This window comes from Hevea brasiliensis, chromosome 9 (genome assembly GCF_030052815.1).
Source record: "Hevea brasiliensis isolate MT/VB/25A 57/8 chromosome 9, ASM3005281v1, whole genome shotgun sequence".
In the NCBI taxonomy this organism is placed as follows: Eukaryota; Viridiplantae; Streptophyta; class Magnoliopsida; order Malpighiales; family Euphorbiaceae; genus Hevea; species Hevea brasiliensis.
The window spans coordinates 16,987,331-17,012,139 of NC_079501.1; the positions used below are offsets into that span (position 1 = coordinate 16,987,331).

At 33.1% G+C, this 24,809-nt stretch overlaps 3 protein-coding genes across 12 annotated transcripts; 1 reads left to right on the forward strand and 2 right to left on the reverse strand.

Moving 5' to 3' along the window:
• Window positions 1–11,165: 11,165 nt before the first annotated feature.
• Window positions 11,166–15,716, reverse strand: LOC110663566 (soluble inorganic pyrophosphatase PPA1). 7 transcript variants are annotated; one of them, XM_058153189.1, is made up of 9 exons: window positions 15,560–15,716; window positions 14,832–14,979; window positions 14,707–14,735; window positions 14,059–14,085; window positions 13,412–13,519; window positions 13,242–13,307; window positions 11,765–11,885; window positions 11,496–11,577; window positions 11,166–11,396 (listed from the first exon to the last, which is right to left on the reverse strand). In XM_058153189.1, exons 2-9 carry the CDS (start codon window positions 14,959–14,961, stop codon window positions 11,354–11,356), a joined length of 606 nt encoding a protein of 201 aa, XP_058009172.1. In that variant the 5' UTR covers window positions 14,962–14,979; window positions 15,560–15,716; the 3' UTR covers window positions 11,166–11,353. The 7 variants fall into 7 exon arrangements, with proteins under 7 accessions (XP_058009172.1, XP_021678610.1, XP_021678613.1 ...); XM_021822918.2 differs by having other exon boundaries at window positions 14,020–14,085; window positions 15,560–15,715; XM_021822921.2 differs by having other exon boundaries at window positions 14,020–14,085; window positions 14,832–14,973; window positions 15,560–15,691.
• A 1,149-nt stretch (window positions 15,717–16,865) lies between these two features.
• LOC110663569 (protein RER1B) lies at window positions 16,866–19,089 on the forward strand. 4 transcript variants are annotated; one of them, XM_021822924.2, is made up of 4 exons: window positions 16,866–17,175; window positions 17,317–17,667; window positions 18,459–18,656; window positions 18,792–19,089. In XM_021822924.2, exons 2-4 carry the CDS (start codon window positions 17,327–17,329, stop codon window positions 18,829–18,831), a joined length of 579 nt encoding a protein of 192 aa, XP_021678616.2. In that variant the 5' UTR covers window positions 16,866–17,175; window positions 17,317–17,326; the 3' UTR covers window positions 18,832–19,089. The 4 variants fall into 4 exon arrangements, with proteins under 4 accessions (XP_021678616.2, XP_021678617.2, XP_021678618.2 ...); XM_021822925.2 differs by having other exon boundaries at window positions 16,866–17,141; XM_021822926.2 differs by having other exon boundaries at window positions 16,866–17,103.
• Window positions 19,090–19,580: 491 nt separating this feature from the next.
• On the reverse strand, window positions 19,581–24,473 carry LOC110663568 (uncharacterized). Its single transcript, XM_021822922.2, has 11 exons — window positions 22,501–24,473; window positions 22,220–22,330; window positions 22,083–22,115; window positions 21,565–21,742; window positions 21,291–21,472; window positions 20,922–21,058; window positions 20,713–20,808; window positions 20,464–20,533; window positions 20,300–20,374; window positions 20,184–20,229; window positions 19,581–20,030 (listed from the first exon to the last, which is right to left on the reverse strand). Exons 1-11 carry the CDS (start codon window positions 23,872–23,874, stop codon window positions 19,969–19,971), a joined length of 2,364 nt encoding a protein of 787 aa, XP_021678614.2. The 5' UTR covers window positions 23,875–24,473; the 3' UTR covers window positions 19,581–19,968.
• Window positions 24,474–24,809: the final 336 nt, after the last annotated feature.

Below are 24,809 nucleotides of genomic sequence, written 5' to 3' on the forward strand. Positions count from 1 at the left end.
CCGCATGAGAGGAATTATTCGACACATGACTTGGAGCTTGCAGCTATTGTGTTTGCTCTTAAGATCTGGAGGCACTATTTGTATGGGGAGAAATGTTACATCTATACAGATCATAAGAGTTTGAAGTATTTGGGCACCCAGAAAGAGTTGAATTTGAGACAGAGGAGATGGTTAGAGTTGATAAAAGACTATGATTGCCTGATAGACTATCAGCCAGGGAAAGCTAATGTTGTAGCTGACGCCCTAAGTCGCAAGACTATGGCAAGTCTACGGGTTACTCCTTTATCTTTGGTACATGAGTTGAGATCATTACATGCCAGTTTAGAGATTAATGATGAGGGGCAGACAGCAGTTGCATTGCATGTACAGCCAATGTTAATTGATCAGATCAGAATGGCTGCTCAGAATGATGAAAGGTATCATAAGCTGTTGGAAGAAGTTCGACAGGGCAAGAAACCAGAGTTCTCAATCAGAGATGATGGTTTACTGCTACACCAGGGCAGAATATGTGTTCCTAATGATGTTGATTTGAGGCAGATCATTTTGAAGGAAGCACACGAGTCTCCTTTTACCATGCACCCTGGTGGTACAAAAATGTATAGAGGACTAAAGGAGCATTACTGGTGGATGGGTTTAAAAAGAGACGTGGCAGAGTTTGTATCCAAATACCTAACTTGTCAGCAAGTAAAGGCAGAGCATCAAGTACCAACTGGGGTATTACATCCACTGTCAGTGCCAAAATGGAAATGGGAAAGAATAATTATGGATTTTGTGATGGGACTTCCGAGGACACAGAAGAGTCATGATGCAGTATGGGTCATTGTTGACAGACTAACTAAGTCTGCTCATTTTCTGCCAGTTCGAATGGACTACAGTCTAGACAGATTGGCCAGGTTGTACATCAATGAGATTGTGAGATTGCATGGAGTGCGATTCTATCGTGACGCAGAGATCCTAGGTTCACTTCTAGATTCCGGGTAGTCTTGAGAGAGCCCTAGGAACTAGATTGAACTTCAATATCGCATTCCACCCACGCATGCATGGCCACCCGAGAGGGTAATTCAGATTTTGGAGGACATGCTACGGGCTTGTGTGATTGAGTTTGAGGGTAGTTGGGATACACATTTGCCTTTGATTGAGTTTGCCTACAACAACAGCTACCAGTCAAGCATTGGGATGCCTCCATATGAAGCTTTATATGGCAGAAAATGTAGAACCCCGTTGTGTTGGGATGACGTGGGTGAAAGAAAAATTATTGGACTTGAAATAGTTCAACAGACTGAAGAGAATATCAAGGTAGTCAGAGATCGACTTAAAGCTGCATCAGACCGTCAGAAGTCCTATATTGATTTGAAAAGAAGGGATATTCAGTATGCAGTGGGTGAGAAAGTTTTCCTCAAAGTTTCTCCTTGGAAGAGGATTATGAGATTCGGCAGGAAGGGGAAACTAAGTCCTCGTTTTATCGGGCCATATGAGGTATTAGAAGAGTGGGTCCTTTGGCTTATCGTTTGGCACTACCTCCAGAGTTAGAGAAGATACATAACGTCTTCCATGTGTCGATGTTGAGGAGGTATCGATCAGACCCATCTCATGTACTACCAGTAGAAGAAATTGAAGTGAATCCAGACCTCACATATGAAGAAGAACCCATAAAGATTCTGACTTATGAGGTGAAGCAGCTACGGAACAAGCAGATACCATTGGTAAAAGTGTTGTGGAACCATCATTCGGGCCAAGAAGCTACTTGGGAATGAGAGGAGGATATGAGGAGACAACACCCACAGCTGTTCAGAGATTGATACCAGGTAAATTTCGAGACAAAATTTATATTAAGGGGGGGAGAATTGTAACACCCCCATTTGCATAGCCTGGTAGATTTCACTGTTCCGGTGACCGGTGTCGATCCGGACAATTAAGGGGATTAGAACCATACTTAAGACAACTAGAGAAACCATAAACACAAATAATTAGTGATTGCCAATTAGTTAAGTATAAATAAGAAAAACAGAACATAAAAAGTTAAACGAGCCGAGAGTCACAGCGATGGATGACCTCCTCGGGAACGACTGCGAAGTCATTTTAAACTCAAATTTCGAACCGTAAAATGTGACGCTGCGGTCCTTAGGACCACTATGAACACAGTGGAAAAGAGAAAATCATGAAAAGGAACTGTTAAGCCAATCAAATAATTAGGTCAGGGAGCCGGAAGAAATATTGAATTATTTGCAAATCGGGATGAACCGGCGAGGGGCAATTTGGTCAATTGACCCCGAGGGCTGACTCCTGACCTAACTGTCAAATAAAATCGGGGAAAAGAAAATTTCAGAATCGAGAATTAAATTAAAGAACTAATAGAAAAAAAAAAGAGAGAAAAATGAAAAAGTAAAAAGGTGATGACATCATGCATGACTTCATGCATAATGTCATAAACAAATTAATTAAATTATTTATTAAATTGGATTTTTGGTCTTCTAAAAGGGATAAAGATAAAAGAAAACAAAAAGAAAAAAAAAATTAGAATTGTCTTCTTCCTTCTCATCTTGCCGCCCCACCTTCTCCCTCTCATCTCCATGAAAATCCTCCATTAAAGCTTGCACTCAAGCTTTAATTCTTCCACTCAATCTTCATAACTCCCCTAAAAACCCTACTAGAGCTTATTATTGCAACTTAGGAAGAAGAGTATAAGAAGAAAGAAGGGCTAAAGCTAGAGATTTGAAGCTTTAAGTTAAGGTTAGTATGTTAACTTCTTATTTTTCCATTTAAATGCATAATTAGTGCTTGAAATGAGCTTAGAATTAATGAAATGAAATAAAAACATGGGAGAGGGACCAAACTGAAATTTCGGCCTGGTTGAGGGGAGTATGAAATTGTATGGTTTGATGCATTAGAATGAGTTTAAAAGCTTTGATTAGTTAAATGGTTAAAATTAAGTGCACTAATTGTGATTAAATGCATGAGATGGATGAGTTAGGGTTTGAATGTTAGGGTTTGTAAACTAAAATTTGGAGAAATGCATAAATAATGACTTTGACCTATTGTGAGCTGAAAAATGGTCAATAATGACCAAAGGAGTTGTGTTTGAATTGTTTAAAGTGAAGCCAAATTCGGAGGTTGAATGCAGCATGACCAAACCAACTTTGAAGGACCAAAACGGAAATTTTACAAGTCCAATTGATATGGCACCAATTGGGGATGAAAATAGACATAAAATGGCACAATTTTCATTAAGGAACCATGCCCAAAAACTAACCAAAACCTAGTGAACCAATTGACCAAAGTTGGTTAAGAGCAGTCTGTCACTGTACAAACTTACCAAATGAACAGTATTTGTTCATTTGGTCATAATTCGAGCTAGGCAAGTCAAATTGATTTGAAATTTTACCAGTGGTTAGATCACATATAGACCTAAAACTTTCATGAAGAACACAAGTCCAAATTCTGCCAGCAACCAAGCCATTTGGCCACCCCAAGTTGGTGACTCAAATCTGCCAGCACCAAACTTTGCCCAGAAAATCTGGGTTATTTTCCATCTGGCAGCCCTGATTCAAAGGGCCATAACTTGAGCTACAAAACTCCAATTGGGGTGATCCAAAAATGAGAATAAACTTAAGACAATAAGGAACATTTTCTATGAAGGAAGATTTGCCAAATTCCTATAGTAGATTAACCAATGGAACAGTGCAACTTGGAGCACCAAAACTGAAAATTTGACAATTTGGCCAAAAGGACTTAAACTTTGAGAAAATGACCAAAACCAACAAATTTAATGATCAAAATGTGGTATGTGGGTGAAGTTGGAGTGCCCATATCTATTAAGCCTTAAAAAGTCAACAATTTGACTTGAATAGTGTAGTGAATAGTAACCCGAAACACAAAAATTTCGAGAACGTCGAATTTAACGCAATAGAACTAGTAAAAATGAAGTTAAATTTATTTTTGGATTTATGCTAAGTTATGGTATCAAAACATCATAAACTGTGTTTCAAATTGAAAAGACTTGAAAATTCGGAGAGACTTAGTCAAGGCTTCAAGGCCACTCAAGTCAGGTTTGTGCACAATAATAATTGTTTAAATATTTTAATCTCAAAAATTTGACTTCTTTGATTAATTATGTACTGTGTTGCCATTTTATAATCGTAAATGTGACTTTGAAAATTGATCAAATTTCTCATAAATTGTTTGTATAACTTGTTTTGAATTGATTTTATGTTCACACTTAGCATGACAGTATCACATTATTCCTCCTCCATTTATGGGGTTGAGATCGTTTATTTTCCTCCCTCTCTAGCTTACCAGTTGAGGTTGTAGATCGGATGAGTACTCATTAGCTAGCTAGCCACCTCCCTCATTGATTTCGATTAATGGGGTTGAGATTGCTTTGTCGTGGTGTACAACGCGGCATTGATCGGAAATTTTGTGTCATGGCTTAAGTTGTGTATGACTTTGGCAACACTGTGTTTATGAAATTGTTTGACTAAATTGTGTTTAATAAATTATTTGACAAGATGATGTTATTATGAACTTTAATATTTGTGAAATGTGATTGAGAAACATTTAAATAGTGTTTGGCAATGAATGATTTATTTATTGCATTTTAAATTTTTATTGTGCACCACTGAGTATTTTTATACTCAGCGATAGCTTATTTTGCTGTCGCAGATAAGAGCAAGGAGAAAGCAGCAGAGTGAGCTGCTGTTAAATCGAGGACTACTCTGACCATTTTGTACGGGTATTATTTTATACCCTTGTAGATAATCTTGATGTAAATATAAAAATATTGTATGTATCAATGTAAGTTGAACAGTTGTAAATAAATTGTAATAATATTATTTTGGATTTTCTTCTGTAAAATTAATATTTTTACTTGTGAATTTCTTACTTTATGCTTTGTGATTTGAGATATTAAATATTTTGAGATGATAAGTCTTGAATTGCATTGTGAAATTATTTTGAAGTGTGTTGAACTGAGTTGATTGAGTTATTGAAGGTTGGGAGTTGTGAAATATTTTTGGAAGTGTTTTTTTTTAGGTAACTGAAGAACTGTTTTCTCTAGTTTTCAAATGGAACTCTGTCAAAATTTTTATAAAATTTGTGGCAAAATTTAAAATGGACAAAATTTTTACTAGTATTTAAGCTTTGAATCAATGGTTTTTAATTCTCACCAAAATGCTCACCACTTCTAAAATGTAAGAAAATCGTTTTAAAATCCCTTGTAGGGTACTTAATGAGTTATCGGTAGATGAAGTTCAGTAGTCCATTAAGTATTCTAGGGGATCATGTTATGTCTTGCGGAGGGTTAAGGTGTGACATATATTATATGTAATAACTTATAGTATACAATATCTCTAAATTTGTATGTTTCTTATAGCATTAATTTTTAGAGTTTCAACAGCTGCTATCATCTTAATTTGACATTGAAAAATATTGTTTGGTGAGTAGATATTAAATGAAGAGATTTTATAGTCAAGTGGCTTATAAATGAGTTAAATGACTCAGAAGTCACCATAAATAGCTTATTTATTAAAAGATTAAAATAGTAATAAATTTTAATTTAATTACCAATATACCATTTTGAGCTAGCTCAATTTAAGCTGTGTAGCATTTTTGTTTAAATTTAATTGGTTTTTTTAACTTATATTTGTTAAATTTTATTAAATATGTTTATTTATTAGTATTAATTTTATACCTATAATAAATTATTTATTATTAATATAAAATTAATAATAAATAAATAGATTTAATAAATTATAATAAGTGTAAATTAGAAAAATTTTATATTAAAATAAAATTTTTTTTTGGTTGGGCTATTTCACTCAAGGGTAATACAAGTAAGTGGCGGTAAAGAGGGGGCATTAGTTGGTAAAAGGGGGAGCATTATGGGAATTTTAGGAATTGAAATAGGAGGCAGAGGGAGAGGGAGAGGTTGCTACCAAACTGTCCTAAAAGAACATTGCAACTTGATTTCCACGTAGAGCAAGGCACAGCAGTGACAGAGACTATTTGGAGAGTAAGGACAAGGAGAATGTGATCTCACTCGCCCTTTTCCAGTTTTCATCCATAGTATTCTCTTGAGCTATTTGAATTCTTTTCAACTTGCATTTCTATCTACCCCTGAATTTATTTTATATATATCCCCACACTCTCTGGTAATATTTATTATTTTAATTTTAATTAAAATATTATATATATTAAATACTGTTTAATAATATAATATTTATATTAATATTTAAAAATTAAAAAAATAATTCATAAAATATTACTTTTAAAATTTGATGGATTATTTTAATTATAATAAAAAAAAATAAAATATCACTTTTTATACTTAATAAATAATTCAATAATTATTTTTATTTTTATATAAATTATTAATATTTAATATTTAATGATAATAAAACGAGTAACAGTTACTAAAATAATAAAAAAATAGACAAATAAAATTTGGATAGTAGCTAGCCTCTCTTGTCAAAAACCAGCAAAGAATCTGGCTTGTGAGTTGTGACCAACGTTAAAGTTTGAGCCAAATTTTGTGATCTATTATTATGATTTTTTGTAGTTTAAGTCAAATAATAATGTTATATGATTATGGTATTTTCTAGTTGGATGGCCTTAATCATGAAATCAGCAGCAAGTCAAGTGGATTGGCAAACAAAAATGGTTGTTGCATTATCATATAATATTTTTTTTTATTTCCAATTGATCATTATATTTCCTTCTTATCTTATTAATAATTGTAATTAATAATGAAAATTCCAATTGTGAAAACCTTAAACAATAAATGAAATTGACGTTCATATAATTTTTGACTTACCAATGCTATGCCAATAGGGATTATCGATCGCAAAAATTATCATATTTAAATTTAAATTTAATTAATATTTTTAAAATTTAAATTTATTTTAAATTAACTCAATTAAAATTTAATTTCAATTACTTAAATTTATCTAAATTTTAATTATTGCTATTTTAAATTCATTTATTTTTATATATTTTAATTTATAATTTATATAAATTTTATTTTTATTAATAATTTATATTTTAAAATTTTAATAATTCTATAAAATATTAAAATATATATAAATATTATTATAAAACATATAAACATATTTAAGTAATGAAAACCTAATATGCAAAAATTGAATTCGACATAAATTTGTCACGAATATTATTTTTTAAACTAAAACTAATTTCAAATCAAATTATCTATTATTTAAATCTATCCAATTAAAATTTGATCCACATAACAGATAAATATTCAAAAGGAAGAAAGCTAAAATACACAGAACCACATAATAAATAAATACTCACCAATCACCATTGGTCATTATCGATTATGAGCGGCCACCATGAGTTGCTGAGAAAAATTAAAATGTACTATTTTATACATATATATATACATACATATATAAAATAAATGCAGCCTTATATATGAATAAATGGATAATATTGTTGATATTGAGCCTTCATTTTCAATGTATGGGTTTTTTTTTTTTTTTTTTTTGAAAAATTAGTTGGAGAAGAGCCTTATTCACATACCAAATCCGATAATCAAAGGTTTGTTGAGAGCATGAGAAGAAACAATAGTTGTTGGAAATTAAATTCGAAAAAATGAAATGAGAAAACTATAAATGGGGTAGGTCTATAACGTGGATAGCATGCATGCAATTGCACAAGGAAGGAATTAGCTCTTTTGATAGAGACACTAGATTATAAATGGCATCAAGAAGAAAATTCTTCAAATCCCTCTCTGTCTTTCTAAGCCCCAGAGTGCATGTGGTTGTAAATCAGGTACGTGGGTGGCCACAACAGCCGCCCGTGAGGCCAAAAATTAATACCATGTGGCCCTGCATCAAATGGAACACCAATATTATTTGGACCCCCCAAAATAGATTGATTTATATATAATTTGATTATTCGCAACACACCCACCTGTTTTTTTTTTATTAAAAAATAATTTTGATATTCAATGCGAGGAATTGATTATTTGAGATGCCATAAAGCAATTCATAATAATTGCTAATAATTTTGCTACTAGTGTATAGCTACCGTTCTTGATCAAAACTCAACAAGATTAAAACTATAAGGTTCCGTTTATTTTATTTAAGGGTACTTTTAAAATAATAATTTTAGAAATTTGCTTGGAAAAACATCTATCATTAATGAGAAATCATGTTTGCCTTGTTTGGAAGATTTACTTAAGTCAATTTCTGTGGTTCTTGGATACTTCTCTCTCTCTCGCTCGCTCTTCTCTGAGACAAAACAATAAAAAGGATAAAATTAACTTTCTTGGAATCATAATTTAATTTTGTTAACCAAATGACAGTATCTTCTTTCGATTACTTTGGCATATTGCAATAACTCCGATCTTGCTCACAATTACCCAAAAAAAAAAATAATAATAATAAAGAGAAAGTATCGATGTTTCTCTTTGTTGTGAGGGAATTTTATTTGTTAGAGAAGAACTGATGTGGTTCAAAGATTCCAAGAAAATTTGCCTAAGCATATAATCTTTTTACAATTATAAAACAATAAATGATGATAAACTTAAATAATAACTCCTTAAGTAGTAAGCTAAGGTTGCGTTTAAATTTTAGAATTTAGATTTGACATTTAAATTTTTTTAAATTTAAAATTTATAAATTTAGAAAATTTTATTTAGCTAAATTTAGTAAATTTGTATTAAAAAAAAAGAATAAAATTAAAATCTAAGGTGGGCTTTGCTCAAGAGATGGCTCCAATTACCAATACCTAAAGAAGACCTAGGCAGTGAGCAGTTACTTTTTGTGGTCCTTGTGTTGGCCACTTTGTCTCAGCCTCATTTGCCAGACCTCAGAAAAAAATCATCATCATTCTGGCAATTAATATTTTATGATCAACATGTTTGTTTTATACTTTAATTTCTTTTTTCTACTAATTATTCAAAGCACACAGATATTTGGAAGATATCAATAATTAATTTTGAAGAATAATGTAAATTTAGATAAATTTTATTATTTGTTTAATGAGCATAAGAGTAAGATTAAATTCATAAATTTTTCAAAGTAAAATAAAAATATATTTTAATTTAATTATCTTATTTTTAAAATACCCTTTAATTTTAAAAATTTAATCTGTATATTAAAAATGGTAAATAATAAAAAAACCATACCTTTAAGCATGTCCATTTTTAGCCAGAAATAAGAATGTTATTTTATAAATTATGGTAATTTGAAGGTAGGTAGTTTACTGTTAATGTTATTAAATTAGCATGCTATATCATTATTAAGTTACAATTTTTTTTTTAAGTGATTTATGGGAAGAGAGACTGAGAGAGAGGAGGAGTTGTATAATATAGGGTTGTTGCCTCATTATAGTGTGCATGTTCACGAGCAAATTGATTTTGGTTAGTTGGCATGCTTAGTGGGGTGCACAGAGTTGGATATTGGAGCTCATTTAATTATACATATGTATTAATGTTTGTATTTTGCCTTTCAAACTCAACTCAATTCAACTCAACTAAATTTTTATTTTAAAAATTTATTGGAGTCAATTATATGTATCTCTTTCTTCACTCTAAATAATTTTGGGTTGAATCATCAGAAACGTGTAATGCTCCTAGCTCATATTGTACTATTTTCCTCCAAATCAATTTAAGTCTACCATTTCTTTTCTTTTTATCATCTAATCCAATGTACTATATACATGTATAATTGGAGTCTCCGTATGTCTACACTTCATATGATCAAATCATCTCAATGTCTCTTCTCTTAACTTATACTCAATTGGCACCACTCCTATATTTTCTATAATACTCTCATTATGGACTTTATCTAGTCTAGTATGACCACTTATCCACTTTAACATTCTTATGTTAACAACTCTCATCTTAGACACATACGGCTCCTTCATTGCCTATTACTCACTATCATATAATATGGCTGTACAGTAAAATTTTCTTTTTAACTTATTGGAAATCTTGTGATAACATAAAACTCTCGTAGCACGTCTCCACTTTAACCATCCGGCTTTAATCTTATGACTAACATCCTCCTCACATCCCTCATCTACTTGAAGAATTGAGCCGAGATATTTAAAGTGATTATTTCGGAGCAATACCACTCCATTCAAACTAACACACCAGTTCGGCCTTCAATGAAACTTGCAATACATGTATTTTGTCTTCGTTATACTTAACTTAAAGCTCTTTAACTTTAGTGTACTTTTCAAAGGCTTTAGTTTTAAATTGACTCATTTTCGTATTTCATCTATTATAACTATATTATCCGCAAATATCATGCACCAGAGGATACTCTTTTGTATTTAATTAAAATTGGTTTATTAGCCCAATAACACAAATTTTAAAAAATGTAAGCATAAAACTAGCCCAAATTAATACACATATCTGTATAATCTCATTTACATAAGTTGAGTTTTATTGCATATTGATTTAATAAATTCAAATTATATACAAAATTATAATACACATATCACTTTTATTTCATAATATAAAAGGTTAAAATTTTAATTTTTGATAACTTTCTTATTAAGAATTTTAGAAATATTACAAAAATCTATACTAAAACTATTAATTAAAAAAAAAGATTGAAAAAAGAATGAAATTTTATTTAGATAAATTTGAATTTAGAACACATTTTCTTAACAAAATAAGCAATGCATGTCACATGGTAATTGAAACCAATTATTATTATAATTTATAGGATTTTTTTTTTTGGGCTAAATTAGAATTTATAGGATAAGGGGTCATGAATAGTTTCCTAACTTTAATCATTTTTGTTATTATAGCATGAGAAGGGTCATTATGAGAATGATGATGGTTATAAATTAATAACCCTTCTTTTTAATCTATCACTAGCAAGCAGGCTTGATTCGGGGTAAAGGGTGATGCTGCAATTAGTGCTTAAGCCAACCCTTTCCTTGTCAATAGCCATGGATTCTGCTTATATTGAATTGGGCTGGGCTATTTTCCACCCTACATCCCCAATTCAAATAATGGAGCACAATTTTCAACTATGGTGTGAATTTAGCAAGTTTGAAAATTTATTTTTAACCTAGAATTAGCTTTGCTCTTTATCTTATTAATCAGAGTGGAAAAAATAAACAAATTATAAAATTCATAAACTAAGTATATAATAAAGTTTGAATTGAGGAAAAATCTGACTGTAAGCATATGGAAGAAAGTTTCTTTCAAGAAATTAAAACAAGCATATGGAATTATACATTGTTCATAAGCATTGGTTAACCACACTCTCGTTAAACAGTGAAGTATTATAAGTTCTGCAAATAGGCATGGAGCAAGAAGTCAAGCCTTAGTACTACGATACACAGCCATAAAAAATTTCACCATCTCCAAATAAAGTCACTGCCTCAGGCTTTCAACAATGTAAGATGCATACAGGTCCCTGCAAGATATTACGTTTTTTTGTAAGATAAACAGCAATTGATTATCAATCTGCCACTATCTATTACTCAGTTTATTCTAAAAACTTGGAAATACTCACATGGAGTACTTGATGGCATCAATGGCAGCCTTAGCTGGCAAGAAGTCTTCCACATCAACTTTCTTGTTCTCGTTCTTTTTATCTGTTTCATGGTAAAGGAATTACAGTATAATATAGTGCAATAGTAAATAGATAATCAGAAGCATAGAATTTCAGAAAATTTAATGGGAGTTGGGACAGCCAACTATTTTGATGTGTGGAGCTAATTATTTAGGAGAAATATAATGACCAAAAGCAACCCAAACAACAGAGTTCATCTGAATGGATACAGTCCTCAAAAAAGCGGCGGATTTCAGCTAGACGATGAGGAGGAAGCTCCTTGATATCTGTGTAATGGCGGAACTCAGGATCATCAGCACATACTGCTATAATCTTGTCATCCTTTTCACCCTGCAATGAAATATTTTGTCAACAATCAGTGATTCCTCTTGCAAACATTTGGCAATGGCAGGGAAAATAAGTGGTAGCTAGGTTTTTGCCCGCATTGAGCAGATATAATTATTATTGGTATATTATTTAATTAAATAAATATATAACTATATAGTGTCTCTTTTATATATTTAATTTATTTGAAATGTTTTAAGAAATATTTGTAAAAGAAACCAAGAAAATATAAAGAAAATAAATAAAAATAAATATAAATTGAAAATGAATTTAAAAAATAAAAAATAGATGCTAATAAAATATATATAAATAAATTCTTACAAGATGAAAATTACCTTAGCGATATTTGTACAAATTGTTTTTCATCATCTTCTAATTCCTTAGTTACTAAAATATCATTTTGTAAATTTGAGAAAAAATCTTATATTGATATTGAATTTCCATTTGCATTGGGAGGTGGCTACTTTGATTGATTTGTGATATTAGTTTATATATTTTATAATTATAACTCTTAATTTTCTTAATATTTATTAATTTATGACTATTATCATAAAATTTTTTTATTACACGATTTTATAATTATAATGGAAAATGAAAAGTTAGTTTTGATTTATGTAGTTTAATATATAACTAATCTATAATTCTTAATTTTTCTAGTACTAATTAAATTATAACTATTGTCATAGATTTTTTATTATAATGAATTAATTACATTATTTTACGATTAAAGTAGACAATGAAAAGGTGGGTCGTGGGTTTGTGTTTTGAAACTAATTAATTTGATATAATATGTTATTTAATTTTAATTTATATTAGAGTAATGATATATTATAACCATTAAGTGACTTAAGGAGAAAATTTGTTAAACCCTTGATGTGACTCTCCTATTATGCCAAGTTGTGCTAATATAGAAAGTCACATTGGCAGCAAGGCATGAACCTATTTCAAAAATTCAACTTTATTATATCTATATTATATAGATATAGATGTAGACATAGTTTTGAAGATTTGAGACCTCATTGAGAATATCCTAGAGAAAATAACAGATGCTCCCTTGGTTTATTTTGTGACTGACTGCTATAATTTACTAAAAGTATTTCTGATATTATTGTGTCAGGATCATCTATATATAGAATTTATTATTTATCTTTTCAGACCCAACACATCTGGACAGAAGATTTCCCTGAAATGATCTAGGAATAAAGTGCAATAATCTAATGCAAAATTTTTCCTTCATTAGAAAGCAGAATAGGCAACCATCTTTTTCGTTTTCTCTTGCCTCCACAATCAGCTTAGTTACCTAATCAAATAAGAAAATGGGCGTTAAGAATACAAACTTAGGCATGGAAATTAACTCATTACCTGGTCAATCATGGGCATTAAACCAATGGCACGAGAACGAAGGAAAGTACCAGGTAGCACAGGCTCCTATTTTGGAGAAAAACCCAAGAACTAAATGAAATAGTACTGCTGAAATTGAAAGATAAGTTGTCCTCATTTTAGTCCAACTTTTCAAGCCACTGAAGATCTACCTGCATCAGTACCAGGACATCCATAGGATCACTGTCCTCACAGATAGTTCGAGGGATGAAGCCATAGTTGTGTGGGTAAACAACAGACGAGTAGAGAACACGATCAACCTACATGAAAATGATAATCATTGTCTTGTTCTTCATGTAACAAAACACAACAAATTCACATGCATGTCAACGCCCCAGCAACATGGTGATCTCAGCAAAGATCATTCAGAACAAAGGAAATCATTATTCAGAAGTATCTGGGACTTAAGAACACGAGTCAATTGCATATTAGTTATGATTTTGCAGTACATTACAAGAATATGAAATTCGTCATGAATAACAGGGATTTATACACTGCTTCAAGAGGTCAAGGTAATTTGTTTATCTAACATAGCATATCAAATGATACAAATTTAAAAAGAAGAACCCCATGCACAACATAACAAGTAAGGTTACCAGTTTACGAATGCATCCTACTCATTATTATGAACCAGAAGATGTGTGCATGTGTGTGTGTATAACTTGTTATCAAAAAGAATGCATTTGAGTAGTAACACAACCTATCAGAAAGGACAGCAAAATACAGAAGGAATAATGGAAAAGGAAGAATAAATTTGTACTTTTATAAGACCACTTATCTTGTCAAGCTCGTACTTAACCTTGCTACCTTTGCCAATTTCAATCACCTGCCATTACAAACCCACATTTAAAATAAATAAATAAAAATTGCATGCTCCTCTTCATCCTATCTACCAGGAGTAACAATAATATATAATTCTGGACTCGATCATCAAGGATCTTTTTTACGACAGTATTAAGCCTGATAATAAAAGTGACCATATCCCTATTTTCAACATCCTTTTTATAGATAGCCCTGATAGTTACCAATGGCACGCCTACGTTCCAAGCTCAACCAGGCCAAAGTCACAAATCTCTAGCAGCATCAGTACCAGGCTCTATCCCTAAGGCACACCACACGGAATTAAGGAGGAGGAGGAGGAGGAGGAGAGGGGGGGGGGGGGGGGGGGGGGGGGGGGGGGGGGTGGGTGGGGGTGGGGGGGGGAATGGTGGGGTTTGAGGGGGAAACCGTTACGACCCAAGGGATTTCTTTTCTAACTTATTTTAATCTTTAAATGACATGTCATGCAACCAGGGATTTACTCCCCCATCAAATACAACCACGATCCAAACAAGAACATCAAATCTCACCAGTTCTCCTAGATGAAGAGGGAATCATTCGATACTGGCAGAATGGACGATTCAACCCAAGCAAGAGTTTACAAAATACTAACGCAAACAAAACTTACAGTGTTGAAAACAGCTGGAGCACCTGGTCCTGCATAGTTTGCAACATTTGAATGTAATCAGGAGGGAATTTAAATTTTCAGCGTGGCAAATTTCTGCAACGGGAAGCATGACGAAAGTTTATTACCAATCTCCAAGTCATGCCAGGGATGAGCAGCAACAGATCTTCGAGACATTGAAGAAAGAATCCTTTCATTGAGGACTACATGAGGAAACCCAGAGTTTTTCCTGCTCGATTCTCCATCATTGTCTGCCATGTTGACTTTTCACTATAACTTAAACACAGAAAAATATAATCAGATCATCCACAGTAAAACAGAATAAACAGTGAGGTAGCTAACAAGGATATACAAGTGCGCCCCCACCCCCCCAACCAAAAAAAAAAAAACTAAAAGTCCCCGGAAGAATATTCAATGAAGATCAATTAATCATGCAAAAAATAATAATAATAAAGAAGAAGACCAAGACTCTGTGTCCGTAAAGTTTAAATCAGAGGCCAAAAGAAAAACATACTACAGAGCTTCAGATAGATTAAGCGAACAAAAACCAGCCTACTTGAGAAAACCAGCAAGCAATCTTATAGGTAGAATGAAATCAACCATAAACTAAACCAAAACCATTTGCCAAATTAACAAATACCCACAAGTTTTCTTTTCCTTTTTGTTGGGTAAAGTTCTAGAACAGATGCAGGAATCCAAAAAAATGGGGACCCAAAAGTAAAATTTGTTCTTCTAAGCAAGCAAAAAGAAGAATAACAAAACAAAAATACCGTACCAAGTGCTAACAAAGACAAAAATGAATTGAACCCCAGTGCAAAGTAGCCAGAGCCATTGAAACAAGATAAAAAGAACTTACAGAGAATCGCTGGGCGTGAAATGAAGGCTCAGAATCCTTCCATATGCTAAAGCATCTATCTATATCTATGAAAAGAAGAGAGAGCCATTGCCTGTCACTGTTGGAAGCTAAACAAAGGCGTTATTGTTTCTAATTGGGCCATGTCTCAACGGCCGGTCTACTGTGAATGCGGACCGTTGGATGGATATTAGATGGAGTCAGATGAGTCAGACGGTTGTGGATATCAGTCACGGCTTGATTTGCTCTCCAAAGTAGGAATATCTTTGCAGGAGAGGTTGTAGGAAATATGTAGTGCGAACGTGCTTACTATACGCACAAATTTTCAACCAATTGTATGCATGGCAAGGCCATGTCATTAATTATTTTTTAGTTAGCTCTAATCATAGAATAATTATATAGTAATGACAATGTAAAAAAATATTGACACGTATGTATGAATTGGTATTATAATTGCTTATTTGATAATTAATTATTGAGTTATCATTTTATATTAAATGTTGATATGAAATAGTGGGATATTGTATAATTTCTCTAATCATAATGTAAGTAAATTGTCCAAATTTGTTTATATTATTTAAAAATGAAAAATCTACTTATATGATTTCTAATTGGCCATTTTTTAAATTTATTAATTTTACCTTATCCTATTGATAATAATAACAATTTAATAAATGAAAAATGTAGATACAAAATTTATATAACTACATTAATTAACAAAGAAATATTTTAATGTTAATAAATATAAAATATATTTTCATTATTTTTCATAATTTATATTAATCTTTTATAAAAATAAAAATATTTTTAAAAAATAAAAAAGTTATCATTATTATAATTAAAAATAATAAAAATAATGAGTAATATATTTTTAATTATTGAATTAATTGTTTGTTAATATTTTATTATTATATTTGTTTTTTAATATTAATAAGACACACCACTTGCACATCTTATCGTTTTGTTACATGGCAAATTACCATTTGATCGACAATAAGTTTACAATTATTATACTCATATCCAAAATAAATTTAACTTATTTTCATTAAAAAATAATAAAATATAGAAATATTTAAGAAATTTAAAGCCCTTTATCACTTGTATTAATTTGCCTATAAAAAATTTATTTTTATATTATAATATTAAGATATAGTTAAGATAAAATAATAAAATTAAATAATAAATTGTGTTTTTTAAAATAAAATAATATTTATATTTTTTATCTGAAAATATAAATATTTATATTATTTTATAATAATATATAAAAAATATATTTAATTATTAAAAAAAAATAAAATGGACAACTCATTTCGTCCCATTTCCAGTTTTCCACGCCGATTAAATTTTCGCTCAGCCTCGTTCCTGCCCGGATTAGTGGGGCGGGAACAGAGATGGCAAAACTCGGTCCTGCCCAATAACACAAGAAAACGACGACGTTATGGTCCAAATTTCCGAGTCCCTTTCTTTCATTTCTTTGCCCGTGCAAAATTTTCACAAGATTCTAGCGCAACGAACAACAAAATCCTAGACCTCTCATACAATATCTGGTCATTTATCACTCGAACACAATCTTCTTGAGTCACCAGTAAAGGAATACATATTGCTCAACTCTTTGTTTGGTTAGCGAGAATTTTAGCATAAATTTTAGTGCTAGAATCTGTAGTCAAAACGTTTCTAGGTTTATTGTTCTTTTTGAGTTATCTTCAAATCTGTTATATCTTAACTAATTTAATTTTCATAATTGCGTGTTACTGAATTAGGGTTCATATAATGGAGGGAGTGGGAGATGACAGTGGGGCACCTATTGCCAAATGGAGGAGTGATTTTTCCAGGGCATTTCAGTACTGTCTTGATAGATCAACCCCTCATACAATGCGGAGGTGGCTAGGAACTTTGGCTGTGGCAATGATATATGTTTTACGAGTTTACCATCTTCAAGGGTTTTATGTTGTTTCCTATGGTCTGGGGATCTATATTTTGAATCTCTTGATTGGTTTTCTGTCGCCCAAGGATGATCCTGAGCTTGAAGCGTTGGATGGGGCTTCCTTACCAACCAAAGGTTCTGATGAGTTCAGGCCTTTTATTCGCCGACTGCCTGAGTTTAGGTTCTGGTAATTTTTTTTCTCTTAAGCTTCTAAATGGTTTTAGTTTTGGAACCTAGCATGTTTATACCATTGGCTTGTATGTGATGTGTGCTTTTGTTGGAAGGGAAAAAATCATTTTGTCAATGCAAGTGTGTGTTTTAGGAAACTTGGATCCAGCTTGCCAGAATTTAGTAGGTCTTTTTGATTTCAGGTGCTGTTAACTTATACCATTGGCTTTCTTTTGTGGTTTGTGCAATTGCTGAGAAGAAGAAGGCCTTTAAAATTTTGGCAATTTACGTGTTAGTAGTTTCATGAAATGTTGAGCATTATGGCATGTTTTTTTACTTACTTGTGCTGGTACTGTCAAGAACAGAAGGATTTCTTGATTGTCTTAGCTTCTATGTTCGTTTAGTTTTGTTTGTATATTATCTTCATTCATGAAGCCATAACGTCTTTTCTCATACTGGCTGTGGGACTTCCCAATGGTATTGCGGCTGTTGGTTCTGGCAACAGCGTAGGTCTTGTATGGATATGCCAACGATTGCATGTTATAGTTACAGAAATTGGGAAATAGTTGTAGGTCTCCCTGATGAATAGATGGCATACTTTTGGGTCTTTTTCAAAATGCTAGTTGGCTTCTAAATAGTGAAGTGTTTCCAGTGCTTTTCAATCAGCGTAATTAGTGCATCTCATTTTATCCAAATCCTCACGTAGACATTATAAATTTTGTGGTTTTTTTTTTTTTTGGTTCTTTTGGGTATATATTACTATTGAAAATGTAGGAAGTTTCTGAATGTATTGTTTTATCTTGGTTTCAGGTATGCCATCACAAAAGCTTTTGTTGTGGCTTTTCTTTTGACCTTCTTCTCTGTATTGGATGTACCTGTTTTCTGGCCAATATTGTTATGTTACTGGATTGTTCTATTTGTCCTCACAATGAAACGGCAAATCCTACATATGGTCAAATACAAATATGTCCCTTTCAATATTGGAAAGCAGGTTGTGTTGGTTAAAATGTATGATTAGAATTGCAATATTTGGTTCATTTGTTAGTAGTTATTTTCATCACTTATACTGCTGGTCCGTCAGTTTCATTGACATATCTATTATGGAAGCATTGCAAGAAGTAATCAGTCCTTTGATTTTTACAGAGGTACACTGGTAAGAAATCGTCTGCAATTAGCAGCATAGCAACAGACTGAGTCACTGAGAGCTGCTGAACCACTAAACAAGGCAGAAGGTGGTCTGATCTAAGGATGAGACATTTTAAACAGATGAAATACTGTGAGTCTGTAACTTCTGCAACTTCAACAGTTTGCACTTAAAAGAAATCTTATGTTAGTAGACACGTCTTTGTCAGTGTTATAGAATTTGTGAACTTTTGGGACATCCGAGTCAATTTTGGCCTGGGCGTCTTATTGAATAGCTAACAAAACACAGTTTTTGGTAGATTTTAATGCTCATTGTGCATACTTGTTGGATGAAAAATCTGTATTTCACATGTCATCGCAACTATATAGCGAATAATGCGGCAGCTGTTAGACATGCATCTTGCATAAATTGTGTACTCCTTACTTTGAAGGGAGTTCAATGTTAATGTACTAGTTGCCATATCTGCAAGGAAATGAAATCTAATTTTATCAAATATTGTATCTGCTTGGGTTCATTGATATTAGCAAAATCATGGCTGAATGTGTGAGAAGTTGAGTAGAGAATGGAATCTAAAGACCAAAATTAGACAACATTGCATGTGGACATAAGCTTTTGGAGTGAGCAAAGTATCAAACACTCGTGGAAACATTGGTGAACGTTGATACTATCAATGAGCTTTGGCTTGGGACTTACTGGGACATGACAGGCGACTCTAAAGTTGGGAGTTTATGAGTTTGAATCAAGATTAGAGTCTAAAAGAAGAAAAACAGTGATGGTACAAAAACTCATCCCAAATATGCGTTCTCCTCTTGTGTTATGATTACTTCCAAAGTTCAGTACCAAGATCTTGTGATAATTATAAGTCAACCAATGGAAATCACATAAATTCTAATCAACAGAACGTCAACACAAGCATCAGGATACTTGCCAGTAAGCTTTGCTGTATCACCTTACCTGGATGCTTGGTGATGGAAGAGCAGTCTGCTGAATCTTTATCCCATTGAAGCCAACAATACATACAAGTTCACTTTGTATGTTGATTATCTCCCTTCATCTTTTAAGAAAGCAAAACAAATTGATATAGTTACATTTCTGAGCAGCATCTATAGCAGTATTACCTAAAAATGGCGTTATATGCCTGTTGAAAGGGGGATCTCAAAACTAGCTTCATGTGAATTATTCATACTGATGATTGCCAGAACACTTTCTGTGTATGCTCATGAACTTGGCCACAAACTCTGCAGATAGAAGAGTCAATCAGTAATAATGAGTTCTTGGAATCAAATTCTTTGTTCAGATAGAGGTGAGATTAATTTAGGATTCTTCTTTAGACTTGTTCTATGGACGTGCAAGTTATTATTATAAATGGTCGTCTTTTAGAGTCATTTTACCTTCTAATTTGAGCAAAGCACTTGATCCTGTTGGGAGCCTCTTATCCTGTTAACAGTAACCTTGAGTCACTCTCATATCTTTGACATAATAAAGAATCTGAAACAACAGCACTTACATAATAACCATGCCAATAATAGAGGTCCCTTCTTGAACTGGCCTGCACTCCCTTAAGGAATTGTTCGACGAGTTTCTGCTTGTTGGATTCATAACTCTATCAGAAATGTAATTGTTGGCAAATGATAAGATAAATACTTCTAGCTTGGGTACCAAATGCATTACCAGGAGAATTAGTTTGGGGTGCACAAAATCCACAAGAAGCTTTTGAAGCTTTCCCCGCACCAAAAACAGTCTGTCAAATTCATAGATGTGGAAGACTATCAGATATTTTAGTTTTATCATTTTGCGTCCACACTTCAAGTGTCACTCATGTTCCATGAAGTATGTTCCAGAGACCAGAGTAAGCATACCTCTTAGTCCTTCCCTATTCCTTTAAGAAAAAGAAATCGAACAAAAGCAATGAAAGCTTGCCTCTTAGGTGATGGATCAGTAAGGATTTCTGTTGCAAGTTCTACCAAGACCTCTTCCCACCCAAATGGAATTGGCTGATCATCAGCAAAAGGATAGCTGCGGGGGCAAACTCATAAAAATATAGTTAATTTTTAACTGTAGCCATCATCATCATTATAATTTTGGTGCAGGTATATTAAAAGTTAGGATTTCTTTAATCAAATTCTCACTTGTGTGCTTTGCATGCTTCAAGAGCCATGATTGCTTTTCTCAGGTTCTGCTTTGATTTGGCAGCAATCCTAGCTGCAAAGTTCATAGGTAGATCAAAGCCCTCTTTCCTGGCTATCTGAATGAGAACCTCCATGATCTGGGAAAGTAGAGATTAAATCAAGACTTGTGAATGAAGAAAGGTGTCTGTGAGACATAATTTGAGGAAAATTTATTCACTTAATAGTTAAGACTCCACGTATGTAAGCAGCCATTATATAACGGAATTAGCCATAGAAATAACCATTCTTGCTTATAGTTTATCTTGAATCCATTTTATTATATTTGTGCAAGTAATGAATCATATATACTGAAATCAGAGGATCACTTACTTCATGAGTTACTGGAGCATCGACTTTAATAACTTTGCAGCGGTTCTTCACTGATTCTAGGATCTCTACATCATCTTCACAGCACAATATGAGTTTACATGCATCTGTATAACAGTCCATTATCCATTTTATCAAGTGCTGAATGTTCTCTGTCGCTTTGTCAACCTGGTAAAGAGCTAGTACTGAAATTAAGCAGGCAATGTGTTAGATTCAAGCAGATGAGTTCAGCTGTTATGTAGAAGGGAATCATGTGGTTATGTTTAAAAGAATTGACCTCTATAATCAGGCTTAAAATTAATATTGCTGACTTCAGGGACAATACCATAGGCGTTGCTTATTTCCTTCACTATACCCATTAGTGCATATTTAGCATTTGGTTCCGAGTTCACATTGAGTTCCACATGGTGAATACTTGATGTTACTGGAACAGCTACCTGCATTGCCTTATTTTCCTGCATACAAAGAACGTTGGTTAAACGTTGTGCTATTGTTACTATTAAAAAGAATGTTGATTGATTTTTGAGTGTTTAAGATCCGCCAACATAATTGTCAAATTTAAATGATGATGAGATATTGAGCGTTTACCGATTTCAGTTCTACTTTTGCAGTTGTGTAATTATGTCAAGGTATGGTTATGGTAGACAAACTTTCCGACTAGGATGATATTTTATAACTAGTAATTTAAATTTGTAGGTAATTGTTTATGTCACTACTCACTAGCTTAAAAGAATTGACTCCTTAAAAAAATTAAAATTGCAAGAAAAAAGATTAGGGGAAAATAATAAAACAAACCTGAACCTGGAAATATCTTAAATCATGCGACATCTGCAAGAACAAAAATTTCATTCTGTCAGCTTAATCACGAACAAACAATATTCTAAGGAGAAAGATCTATTAAAGTTATTGGTAAATGTTGGGAAAGAGCATACATTTCGACAAGCATCGCCAAATATTTCCCATAGAAGAGCCATTGCTAGTGATCTTTTCCCCGCACCAGATGGTCCCTTCAGCAAAATATGGGGAATATTGTTAAGAGGTACCTGCAATTACATAAACAACATGCATTAGTAAGTTAAATCATGATTCAGGATTTATATGTTTTAATAAGGCTCTCTTGTAACAGCTAATAAAGGAAAATAACGTAAAACATATTAAGGTTCGAGTAATCAGATAAAAGGACAAAGCAGTTTTCAATTCTGATTTAACTTACAAGTTGCTTAAGAAGTTGAGCTTCTTGTTTGAGGCAAGTAAATCCATTCAGAGAACAAGGTTGATGTTTATCAGCCCAAAACTCTCTCAAACGTTCAACCACGAACGCCTTCTTAATGAATGAAGCTTCATCAAAATGTTGTTTTTCAGATGATCTTGAGGTCCTGCAAGTCCCCCTTCTCATACAAGAAAAACAAGCATCTGCTTGACTCTTCTTTCTATTTGCTGTGAACTTTTTCCAGCTTGCACTTGTCCTACTCGTATCACTCAGCTTACCGCTTTCACTGCTAAACTTGCCACTACTCTGCCTACTTGCAGCAGAGCTGGAAATCATAGTGGATCGTGAACCAGAACTCGTCAAATTTCTTGGAGCGTTTTGTTCAATACTACTATTAGTTGAGCTTAGCTGTTGAAGTACAGAATCCATCTGGGGCAACCTTGTGGGCATCGGGATCAGATTGGCTCCATTATTACCATTCTTTGGTAAGCCATTCTTCTGCATCATCGAGGCTGTTTGCTCGCGAGAAAAGAAGATATCACCAGGAGAAATAGACTCTGTACTTTCAAAATTTGAAGCGTTAAATATGGGAGTTCTAGACATCTTAATATTAGCTACCATCTCATTTAGTTCACCAACAGGAGGTGTTTTTGTGTCAGAAGCTTCTCTCTCCCTTTGTTTTCTAGTCATGCTTCTTGGCAAAGGTGATGGGGATCTCTCCCCTTTTTGCTTCCTATGACCATGATCATTTTCTTGATCCTCCTTGGCTCTTTGTCTTGGAGCAGTTACCGATCTACGACTATGGGCTGATCTCTCGCTCATTCTACTAACTTCACCAAATTGTAAGAAGGAACTCCTTTCCTCTCCGTTAGGAGTTATTTGATTTTTCCTTCTGCTAGAGCCTACATTCTCGTCATTGTTATACATATCATGCTCCTCTCTTCCAGGCTTAAATGGAGAAACCTGCCTTCTGTGCTCGGATTTTGATAAGGGACTAACATTTCTACGAACTGATACTGGTGAAATAGCTCTACCATCTTGTGTTCGCGTCTTGTAGGGTGACTTGCTGGTCTGTCTCCTCCTAACTGGGCTGGCCATAGAGTCCCTTTTAGGAGAATAATTATCAAATTTTGAAGAAAGTTTCCTGCTAGTGCCTTGTCTCATAGGACTAATTTTTCTTGGCAAATCCAAATCCATCTTTGGACTCTGAGGACCAAAAACCATACTGTTGTGATTCTGATCACATTGAGGACTTTCTTGCCAATCAGTTTCCGTATCAGAAGGTTCATACCCGCTTCGCCTTGGCTTCGATGAATCAGCAGAAAACGGCTGAGAGGCTCTGCCATATCTCAATGAGTTTTTATCCATTGAAGCCATAGTTATTGTGAGTTCTGTATGTAACAAAACTCTTTGTACAGGACTTTTCTGAAAGTCAAGGGAACTGAAAGAAGATAAAAGCTTTTGGAGAATCTAAGGAAGATAAAGGAAGCATTCGAGAAAATGCAGAAAGATACTTAAATTTTAAGGATACGATAGTTACGAGGTGAGAACATCGGTGAAGTCAATGCATGGTGTTGGTGTTTGATGTTTTTATAAGCCCAAAGTTACAACGTCCAAGTAAGTCTGTTGTGTTTCCTGTAATTTCTAAGCTGATCATCAAGGATGCTTTGTTGTTTTGTCCTCTCTCTATAATCCACTTCTTGACAGTAGGGACTTTGGAAAATCAAGTTCCTGGCAATTAGCTGCTGTAAATCACAACAAAAATCCCTCTAATCTAGTTCTTCTGTCTTGTATATTAAACAGCCACATGCATTTTTATTGTCATACCTGTTTTGTAGAGGAGATTTCTTGAAAAAATATTTAGTGCTCATTTTGGTCGATTCTCCATCTTTCATTGGTGGTTCTATTTCTTTAATTAAGAAGCAAAAAATTGACATAATTCTCATAAAAAAAAAAATAGCATTGTAGGTTGTGCAATTACAGTTGAAAAAAGAAAATTCCCTAGGCAATGGTTGAATGCATTACTCTGTGCTAACCCATATCTTCATAACTACTTTTATATACTCATAAATGATAAATCTACATTCAATTTGTCAATGAGAGAGTACAATACAACTTTAGTGTCGAACTATAATATTACAGCCAAACAGGAGTTGCATGAGTTTTCCCTTTAGAAAAATTCAATTTCTCATTTGATAAGAAACAAAAGAAAAAATGGTTCAGGAACTCAATTAGGTTGGACGACTTACTGTACAGCTTCCCCTGTATGGACCTATATTCACAATAAAAATGCATTTCAAGAAAATTCCATA

Coding starts and splice junctions, on each gene's coding strand:
- LOC110663566 (XM_021822918.2), bottom strand. CDS start 14,961: ATGGCAGACAATGATGGAGAATCGAGCAGGAAAAACTCTGGGTTTCCT. Junction 13,520..14,019: donor AGATAAGTGGTCTTATAAAA/GTACAAATTTAT, acceptor ATTTTCATGTAG/GTTGATCGTGTTCTCTACTC. Junction 13,308..13,411: donor ATGTCCTGGTACTGATGCAG/GTAGATCTTCAG, acceptor TCTCCAAAATAG/GAGCCTGTGCTACCTGGTAC.
- LOC110663569 (XM_021822924.2), top strand. CDS start 17,327: ATGGAGGGAGTGGGAGATGACAGTGGGGCACCTATTGCCAAATGGAGG. Junction 17,668..18,458: donor CTGCCTGAGTTTAGGTTCTG/GTAATTTTTTTT, acceptor TCTTGGTTTCAG/GTATGCCATCACAAAAGCTT. Junction 18,657..18,791: donor CAGGTTGTGTTGGTTAAAAT/GTATGATTAGAA, acceptor TGATTTTTACAG/AGGTACACTGGTAAGAAATC.
- LOC110663568 (XM_021822922.2), bottom strand. CDS start 23,874: ATGGCTTCAATGGATAAAAACTCATTGAGATATGGCAGAGCCTCTCAG. Junction 22,116..22,219: donor TTGGCGATGCTTGTCGAAAT/GTATGCTCTTTC, acceptor TTGTTCTTGCAG/ATGTCGCATGATTTAAGATA. Junction 20,230..20,299: donor ATTATTGGCATGGTTATTAT/GTAAGTGCTGTT, acceptor TACTGTTAACAG/GATAAGAGGCTCCCAACAGG.